We start from the raw sequence: 10,518 nt of genomic DNA on the forward strand, positions 1-10,518 counted from the left end.
GTTGAAGTCTGCCCCAATCACCACTCTCTCCCCTCTGGGAATACTCTCCATCACCTCATCTAACTCACTCCAGAATCTCTCCTTCTCTTCTAACTCACACCCTACTTGTGGAGCATAACCACTGACTACATTCAACATTACCCCTTCAATTTCCAACTTCAGACTGATCACCCTGTCTGACACTCTTTTCACCTCTAAAACATTTCTCAAGAGCTCCTCCTTCAGGATCACTCCTACCCCATTTCTTTTCCTATCCACACCATAATATAACAGTTTGTATCCCCCTCCGATGCTATGCGCTTTGCTACCCTTCCACCTGGTCTCCTGCACACACAGTATATCTACCTTCCTTCTCTCCAACATGTTCGCCAGCTCACTACCTTTCCCTGTCATTGTGCCAACGTTAAGAGTCCCTATTCTCAGACCTATACTCCTGCCTTTCCTCTTCTCTCTCTGTCTACAAATCCTTCTACCTCCTCTCCTTCTTCAACCAACAGTAGTCCAATTTCTGCCAGCTGCCTGTAGGTCAACAGCACTGGTGGCAGTCGTTGTTAACCCGGGCCTCGACTGATCCGGTATGGAATTCGCACTGATGATTCGCGTGTTTAAATTTGGCATGTTTTTACGCCGGATGCCCTTCCTGATGCAACCCTCTCTATTTATCTGGGCTTGGGACCAGCACAGAAATCACTTGCTTGCAACCCCTGTGGCTAGATTGTGGGTAAGACTGGAAATATAATTTTTAAAAAGATTTAATCAACATAAATACAGCAACCTTAGCAAAAAGGAAATCCAAAATGGACAATAAATCAAACAAGGAGATTTGAAAGAATCTGGATCAACAGACTGGAAACAGACCCCCCCAGGGGCCTGAATGGGAGATATGCCTGCACGTTGATGGCCTATGCTCCAAATTCTTTTTCCAAGAACCAGATTGAACTCCATTTTTCATTTTCCTAACTTTAACATAAATCTGACTTTAACCCGAACCCTAAAACCAAGTTTTAGCCTTAAAAATAACACGAGGTTGTGTGGACTGGCTAAAATGTCCCTAAACCAAGATGTTCTCACAACAATGGCATCAAAAAATAAAATTGGATCACAGTGTAATAAAAACGTGCATGCACACACATGTGTTTACATCACTTCAAGTGACATTACATTGATTTACATTCATTTCCTGGAGATTTACCCCAACCGTAACCACTACATGCCTAACATCTAACCAAGTCGTCACTCTAAGATCTAATGAGTTTATTATTTAGGGACTTACTTTTTGTCCCCATGATGATGTCAAGTTTCCACAATGTGACTGTGTAAACAAAAGATTTCAGTACATCCCCATAACTTGAATAATACCAGGCCACACACACACACACACACACACACACACACAGAATAAAGTGTAGCTAATTTTACCTGACAGATGGGGTTTGACCAATATGTTTTTTCCAGTGTCATAACGGACAGTAAGATAAACTCTATTGTCTCCCAGGGGAAATTTGTTTTGGATACTAGTGCCACTCCTGCAGCTGCACAGAAACACAAACCATACACTCAAACATCAATCCAATCTAACATACAACACAATCTATGTACAAGAAAGGCATTACCACAGCATGAGTCACATTAAAACCCAAATTAGCAAAAATTAAACAAGAGCTATATGCTATATAATTGACAAATTAAAACATAAGGATAAAATTAAAAAGCACATTACACTCAGTATTAACAGCTCAGTCCAGTTCTTGTTTAGAAGTCTTGTGGAAGTGGGAGAGAATGAGAGCTTTAAACAGTTAGGTTTACATTTTATGGCTCTGTAGCATCTCCCAGACGGTAACAGCTAAAAAGACAAAAAAGAGCCACTACAATGGATTTATACTAACAGTTGTCTTTACTGACCTCCAGTCATTTAACTTCTCACCTTGGTCTATTGATGCTCCAGGCTCCAGACAAGGCTCTTCCCTTCCCTCAGTTGCATCTCTTCCTTCCATATGGGAATGCATGAAAAGAAAGCACACAAGAGTGGAGGAACTGTATTTGCCAAACAGGGCATCTTCACTTACTCCCAGCAATTACTAATGAGACACAGCAAATGTAAATGTGTTGAAATAATTCAGCAACAAAAACAAGAAGACAACATGTCACCTATGAATCTATTGCCCCATCAGAGTGAGGCAAAATATGATGTGTATGGAAAGTCTGTCATGGTTTTCAGGCTCTGGCTGTTATTATAGGACTAATAAGAATAATAATCATGAGTTATGTGGCCAAGACTGTAAAGCTGTATATTTTTCCTGAACGAGCCCCAGTACACTTTGAACAGAAAATAAGAAGAAAATAAAAGTCTTTTGGCAGCTGAAGAAAAAGTAAGCAAGGTGTAGTTGTTTCAAATGTTTCATGATTCATTAATGAGTCAGGCAAGCGGTGCACAGTGCCTGGCCCAGACATGTAAGCCTGGGGTTGCCCAGGTATCTTGGAGTCCACAGTGAATATCAAGTGATTTGTTTTAATTAGAACATGCCTGCATTGTATTATGAATATCATTACATGATCAATACTAATTTTGATAAAAATGTTATCTCTCATAAACAGAGATAATCATCAGGGTTTTTGTGGGTCACATTAAAAGAAATGTAATAAGTACCATATAAAATTATGCTGAGGGCTACTCTGTTAGGCATACTATACGTGAAACCTTTCACAAGATTAAAAACATGCACACTAGGCTGATCTTAATATTAGTTGTGCAACTTTAGTGTTGTAGGAATGCTGTACTGAGCTAATGTTGGTAGCTAGCAGGTTACCAAGCTAGGAGTGTTGATACTACTGTAGGCTATCCAAAAGTGAACAGAGCACCTAACTTGAGGACTAGCTTTAAGGGAAATATTGAAAGCAAATTGAAAGTCATAATACAATGTAGGCATGTTCTGATTAAATGAATCACTTTATACTCACTGCAGAGGTTGACCCACCTGGGTGTCCCGTGTGGCCTACTTGTCTGGGCCGTGCACTGCCCACCACTTGCCTGGTCTGGCTGCTGTCCCAGCAGGAGAACAGGTCCACCACCCAGCTGTAACTTATTTTGTCTCTTGGACAAAAGCCTAAAAAAGTGAATGTCCAGGTTTTCCACCTGTCTTTAAACGCAGCACACTTTCATGCATCTAAGAGTGAGAACATCCTCTCAAAACCTTGCATGCAAACATATAATGATCCACATGTCAGCCGATCTGTGCGCGTGCAGCTAACACCCTGTAAAGTCATTTTAAAGAACTGCACACAAAATCTTTTTACACACATTTGTGGTCATTATGAGACACATTGTTTTACACATTTGTAAATTGGATTTTATTTGTAGATCAATAAACATGTTTGTGGCCTTTATGAGACGCTCAAATCAGTTTTTACATATTTGTAACTTTGGCTGTATTTGTAAATTGCTGAATATGTATTTGTAGCTAGTTATGATAGAATTTGCCCCCCATAGATTCTACACATATGAACTATTTGTATAATTACATTTTTAGGGCAACAGTTGGTGCCATTGTTCCTATTTTCAAAGATAGTATGTATTACTAATGTAATCAGCTGGGAATTCAGAAAACAGGTTCTTGATTGATGTTGTCTAGAAAAATCTTTTCCTCACTTCAAATTCATCTGGAAGTGTATAATAGTTATGGGTTGTTACCAGATCAGAACATGCTTGAAACCTTCAACTAGACAGGGCACTGAACCACTGTTTCTCAGTTTTAACTTGTACTCAGACACACTTGGCTCAGACTGGCAGCATAGTCCGTTAATGGTATGCGCTGAGACTTTGTTCTCCTACCTGCTCTGTGTGCTCTGTCCATCACAGATATCATTCTATCCTGCAGTTGGTCAAACCTTGGTATGATGAAGCCAATGACTATGTGTTCCCTTACCCTCCTATCTGCAATCCCAGCTGCCCCCTGCTCTGCTACGGGCCCACATGTACACACTACACACAGGTGAGGAAGGCCATCGTCACTGGTCTTTCAGCTATACATCTAAGACTAAGAGCAGTAGTCATATCTTTCTCACTGTATGTCAAAAAAGACTGTGGTGTTTTCATGGTCTTGTGTATATTTATTTTATTTAAACAGGCAAGAGAGAAGATTTTCTCTCTTACAATGTCTGAGCCTTCTTTGCCCAGAAGGCATAGATATTCAAACAGACAAAAACACTGTGTAACACAGTGTTACATTACTGTTACATACAGTGGTATTTTATTACTGTACTCCTCTTTTCAACCATGTAAAGCACTTTGTAAATCTGTTTTGAAAAATGCAGTATGAATAGTTATCATTCTGGTTGTTGTGTGTTTCAGATGGTGTGGGCATCCACCAAGAGACTAGGTTGTGCAGTGCAGACCTGCTACAACATGTTTGTATGGGGAGCTCTGTGGAAGGAAGCCACCTTTCTGGTCTGCAACTATTCACCTAAGTATGAGTTGACCCTCAGTGGGGACAGTGCAGAAAGCCCAAATGTAATGACATGACTACGACACAAATCTTTGTTTCTGCTCTGAGCCAGTGCACATGTGGGAGGAGAAGAACAAACGGGGATGTTTATTCAAAGAAGGGTCAAAGTGATTTGGGGGTATTTTGATGCTGAATAGGTCTGAGGTGTTGTTTGTTTATGGACCAGTTGCCAGAACAGTGACTGTGGTCCAGAAACAAACAGAGCTGGTTGGTTTTATCAACAAGAGCAAATCAAGTCTTTGGAGTAAATTGGTAGCAATAACAGAATAATAAGAAATGAATAATTTTAATATCAGTTGTATTTACACAAGTATCAAAATGTAACATTTAATGCAGTTAAAATATGAACAGGACAAATCTGTCAGCGTTATAAATATATATCAGTGACAGTTGTGGTATCTGCTGTCCACAGTGGCTTTATACTGTATGAAAAGCATCTCCTTCAGTTCATTAAACTCTGCAGCATCTGAAGGCAGCAGGACACACGTTGGTAAATGTGTAACCTCTGATTTGAGAAGTGCCACCTCAGAGAGCAGTGCCATTATGTACGGTTGTCCATCATGTTAACCATAATTAAATCACATGCAAGTGACATCAGGCTGCTACAGTGTAATCATACACACGTCTACACACATCAGACAGGTCGGCTATGATTCAATAAGATGCCGGTTTGTGTGGAAATGTTAGATTACTGAGGTTAGTTAATCCTGTCTATTACCTGTTTTCTAACTTTCTTTTTAAGCATGTAATGAATACACTATGATGTCAGCATTTACATTGATATAAAATTGAATTTGTGTCAGATTGATACAATCCTATAAGCACTTTCATCATGCAGTTTTTTAAAAATAATTTATTCCTGTCATTGCTGCACCAATTAACTGTTAAGAACACACCATCTGCCTCTGCCTGCAGCTTCGTGTTCAGGTGGTTCTGCTCTGCACCATCCAGAGAGCAAAATGGAGAGAGCTGTCATTGTCACTATGGTCATTGCACCTGTGTTATTATAAATGGTCCTAAATCTCTTCTAGCCATTGGTTATGATGTTGATTCTGCCTAGAGGGGATGATGGCGTTGCACCGACAGTTTTACCCAGAAATGAGAAACCTCAAGAACTAAACTCAACATATTAGTCAGGGACTGACAGTACATGTGTTCCATTAGTGCATGTGTTTCTTTTGCATTATAAGAACTGACTATGAGGTGTAATAAACTATTAATCAACGCGGCCTTTTTTAAAGATCTTGTTTTTTTAATCAACGTTGTTAACTGAAGAAATTACTATGATGCGTGTTAGAAAGGAGCTTTGCAGAGGAAAGAAACTGGCTAAATGCTGCCTCCTACATGGTCAAAATAAATGCCCATTTCCCAATGCTTTCTTGTAGCCTGAATATAAAGCTGTACATAAGATGTAGTGGTGCTGAAAGCTTGTGTTTGACTACATGATGTTCAGTACTATAGACCAAAGCCATTAAGAAAAATGAACCGTGACACCGAGGGGTCAAAAACGGCAGCAGGTCACGTTACTCATGGATCTTCAAATACTTCCAAACAGTTGATACATTGTTTTCTGTAGGGAACAGTGGGATTTATCAGCAATTACTTGTACAGCCTTGCAGACTAATTATTGAAATATTTGAGAGAGACAGTCAAAAAAGCTGTGTTTATTTATCACTGTTGATTTCAGCTTCTTTCTTTGGAAGATAGCAGCCAAGTCAGTGTAGCTTTATGGCGTTGCTGCTAATGTTTGGAACTATTCAATGTTCCTATGGTCTGCCTTTACTGCAAAAGCATAGAAAAGGCCTCATAGAGTCAATAGAGTTGTTGTCACTCTCCCTCTTAATCTACACTGCTATAGACTGCACCCTGGTCCTTTCTGGCCCATCAGAAATGAACAAAGGCTCATTGGGTGACCTGGCCCAGACCCCACACTGGGATGGGTAGCAGGGTCCTGCCACTGTTAGTGATGATACTTGCGTTTCTACCATGCAGGTGGTTATTTTCACACTAATTGATCGGCACACTCTGCTGATTCCATGTTCTACCTAATTTCCCATTTGCCATTGCAGTCTGTGTTATGGACATTTACTCATTCTACTATATAACAAATCTCAACTGAAATGTTGTTTGCCAATGTCACGCTGCTGCAGACAGTGGTGAACCCCACGGTGTGTCTGTGTGTGGCTATGTGCCTTAAGCTGTATTGAAGTGAAACTGATCGGATAATGTTGCTGCTTTTTTCTCTGCAGGGGAAACTGGATAGGAGAGGCTCCTTACAGAGTGGGAATTCCTTGTTCAGCCTGTCCGTCCAGCTACAGAGGTATCTGCAGCAACAACATGTGCTTTCCAGCTGTCCAGTCCAACTACATGTACTGGTTCAAGTGAAGAGAGGGAAAGGCCAGTTATAGTTGGGAAATGATGAATTATAATTCCTGTAATTGGATTACAAACTATCATAATTAATATTGTTAAACTGTCACATGACCGCTTATATAAAATGAATATAAAAATGAAAATGAACCACAAAAATCTTTAATTTGGGTGTGAGGATATTGCTGGTCCCATGGAAAGGATCCAGCCTGGCGTGTCCTGACAGTCCTGTCTGCTCTTTTCACTGCCTGTCCCGTACACCCTCACTTTCATTTTAGTCTGTAACACAGCAACAGTAGTCTTGGATGCTGTATTAATATTTGATGGCCCAGGATAACTAGGTTAACATTTACTATTGATATACTTAAATATTATCTATAACACCTAGTGTGTGTTACAACAGTACATGGTGCTAATAGTTTAATGTGCATGTCCTTGTTCTTCTTTTTGTCCCTTGGTTTTGTAACTGTTCGGTGTTATATGTTGTTTAAGAGCCAAATCAAATTTGTAGACCTTTGTTAGCAACAGGAGTGAAAACCAATCTCTATACAGTATGTAGCACAAGTTTCTTTTAGTTGTACTAAAACAATAACACTAGATGGTGACAACAAACCATCTAAATATGAACAAGATGGACCGTATGGAGAAGGGAGATGGAGTGGAAGGGATGTTGAAGGCTTGGAAATGGGCTTGAGAAAAAAGCGAAACCAAGATATGGAAAAGATTTTTATTAAGACTGCACTCCACTCTGGTAAACTGAGCAGAATCTGAACACAACAGTGAACTTTCCTGCTCAGAGCTGACAGAGTACTGTATATGTGATTATGTGCTTTGAAGTAACCAGTCAATGATAACACTGGACATTAGTATACAGAACAAACAATAAATCATTTTATGTGCAGCACACCATGACTATTGTATTCTGTACTATAAATGCACCGTTGCACCAAGTGAGATGCAGCGTCACAGGACCAGAGGCCTGCAGGGACAGCAGCTTAACTGTTTGCAGCAGCTATGGACAATCCAGTGGAAATACACTGCATTCTATATCTTAAAAGTTCCTGTCAATCTTAGAGGTATGGTTATAGCTTCACTGTGTTTAAAATAACCACAATATGCTGCAATTTTACAGGGGTTTTGTACCAGACAGTTTCTTGGCTGGGACCAGTGACTCCCTCATGTAGCTTCATATTTTTCCATCAGATGAGAGTAGTATCAATCTTTTCATCCATCTCTAAGAATGAGAGCAAATTAGTATTAGTAATTCCTAAAATGTTCAACTATTATTTAAAAAAAAAAGTATATTTAAGTCAAATAATGAAATCAGTTTGTGGCACAAAATAGTTTCACATTGTAGTAAAAGGGGCCATGGACATTGTTGCCAGATTTGGTAGCATTTTCACTCTCACTTTGTGTATCCTTTAGTTTCACATACATGTAGATTTTTACTTTTGCATTCTTGTGTTGCATATATGCTTACATTTTAAAATACACTTTACATACTACATATTTACATATACACTGCTTATAAATACTGAAAGGCAGGGATGCACCAATACTGGTGCCAGTATTGGGAATTCGATGCCGCACTCTAGTAATTGTACTCGTAAAACTCATCTGGAACTATGCCCGATACCGCTTATTGGCAGCATTACAGTAACCTCATGCTGGCTGAGCCAGTTGTTAGGCAGTGGAGAAGAAATTTCAGTGGTTTGTGGATTTTTTAAGGTGACAATGACAGAAGTAAAGCTGTGAGCTCTGATTCTCTGCTGTGTGTGTATGTGAGCACCCCTCCCCCCTCATCCCACATAGATACAGTACATTTTGCAGAGACATCAGCACTATGTGCAACAAAACCAACAGTAATGGAGAGAGTAGTTAATCAAACACTTGTTGAACAAGCTGAACACAGCAGCAAACTTGCAGAAAGGTCTTCACTCTCCACGGTCAAAATGCCTGGTCCCGTTCACCCACCAAACCCATACAGTGCTCGTTATGCTGATTGCAGTGAACTGTTGAGAACAAGAAAAAAACAAATGCTAAGTTTATGTAGTTAATGGCTGTGATGTTAAGAAGGAATTCAACAACACAGGATGCATCGAGTTCTTGTTATGAACACTATTCCAGGCATGTCACTCTGTAATTAATGGTATTCTGTGAATCCCGCGCCTCTTCCTGTACAGCTCAGCATTGATTAACCTTTAAATATTGTGTCACTGAACTGATCCTGTCATTGTGGGTATGTTACTTGACAGGGTCAGATGAAAAGATGCTGCTTGGCTCGATGAATGGAGCATTTACAAAATAACAAAAATGTCCTCAGATACCATTATGTATAAGGAAAACAACATATCACTGATTCCAAAGTAAATATGCATTTTACTAATTGTTGATAAAAATCTAGCCACAGGGGTTGCAAGCAAGTGATTTCTGTGCCGTCCCCAAGCCCGGATAAATAGAGAGGGTTGCATCAGGAAGGGCATCCAGTGTAAAAACATGCCAAATTTAAACATGCGAATCATCAGTGCAAATTCCATACTGGATCAGTCGAGGCCGTTGTTAACAGAGGAAAGGCAGGAGTATAGGTCTGAGAATAGGGACTCTTAACGTTGGCACAATGACAGGGAAAGGTAGAGAGCTGGTGAACGTGATGGAGAGAAGGAAGGTAGATATACTGTGTGTGCAGGAGACCAGGTGGAAGGGTAGCAAAGCATGTAGCATCGGAGGGGGATACAAACTGTTTTATTATGGTGTGGACAGGAAGAGAAATGGGGTAGGAGTGATCCTGAAGGAGGAGCTCGTGAAGAATGTTTTAGAGGTGAAAAGAGTGTCAGACAGGGTGATCAGTTTGAAGTTGAAAATTGAAGGGGTAATGTTGAATGTAGTCAGTGGTTATGCTCCACAAGTAGGGTGTGAGTTAGAAGAGAAGGAGAGATTCTGGAGTAAGTTAGATGAGGTGATAGAGAGTATTCCCAGAGGGGAGAGAGTGGTGATTGAGACAGAATTCAACAGGCACATTGGTGAGGGGAACAAAGGTGATGAGGAGGTAATGGGCAGGTTTGGTGTTAAGAGAAGGAACCTAGAAGGACAGATGGTGGTGGACTTTGCTAAGAGGATGGAAACGACTGTAGTTAACACCTATTTCCAGAAGAGGGAGGAACATACAGTGACATATAAGACGGGGGTAGGCGTACGCAGGTAGACTACATTCCATGTAGACGAGGCAATCTGAGAGAGATTAGTGACTGTAAAGTGGTGGTAGGAGAAAGTGTAGCCAGACAGCATCGGATGGTGGTGTGTGGGATGACTCTGGTGGTCAGGAAGAAGAGGAGAGGAAAGATAGAAAAGAAGACCAAGTGGTGGAAGTTGCAAGAGAAAGAATGTCATGAGACATTCAGACAGAAGCAGAGACAGGTTTTGGGTGGTCAGGAAGAACTTCCAGATGACTGGGAAACTACAGCAGAAGTGATCAGGGAGACGGGTAGGAAGGTGTTAGGTGTGCCATCTGGAAGGAGGAAAGTAGATAAGGAAACATGGTGATGAGATGAGGAAGTACAGGACAGCATTCAGAGGAAGAGGCTAGCTAAAAAGAAGTGGGATGTAGAAAGGACTGAAGACAGTAGACAGGATTACAAGAAATTGCAGC

General features: G+C 40.4%; 1 protein-coding gene across 1 annotated transcript in view; it reads left to right on the plus strand.

The window, feature by feature from the left end:
• Positions 1-7,769, plus strand: part of LOC109971400 (peptidase inhibitor 15-like) — a 39,862-nt gene extending 32,093 nt beyond the window's left edge. The window contains exons 5-7 of the mRNA XM_020619632.1: positions 3,857-3,989; positions 4,349-4,464; positions 6,752-7,769. Of these exons, the coding sequence (XP_020475288.1) occupies positions 3,857-3,989; positions 4,349-4,464; positions 6,752-6,887 (385 nt within the window). The 3' untranslated portion in view covers positions 6,888-7,769. The remainder of the gene's footprint in view (positions 1-3,856; positions 3,990-4,348; positions 4,465-6,751) is intronic.
• The last annotated feature ends 2,749 nt before the right edge of the window (positions 7,770-10,518 follow it).

Source organism: Monopterus albus, unplaced genomic scaffold, assembly GCF_001952655.1.
Source record: "Monopterus albus unplaced genomic scaffold, M_albus_1.0 scaffold223.1, whole genome shotgun sequence".
Taxonomy (NCBI): Eukaryota; Metazoa; Chordata; class Actinopteri; order Synbranchiformes; family Synbranchidae; genus Monopterus; species Monopterus albus.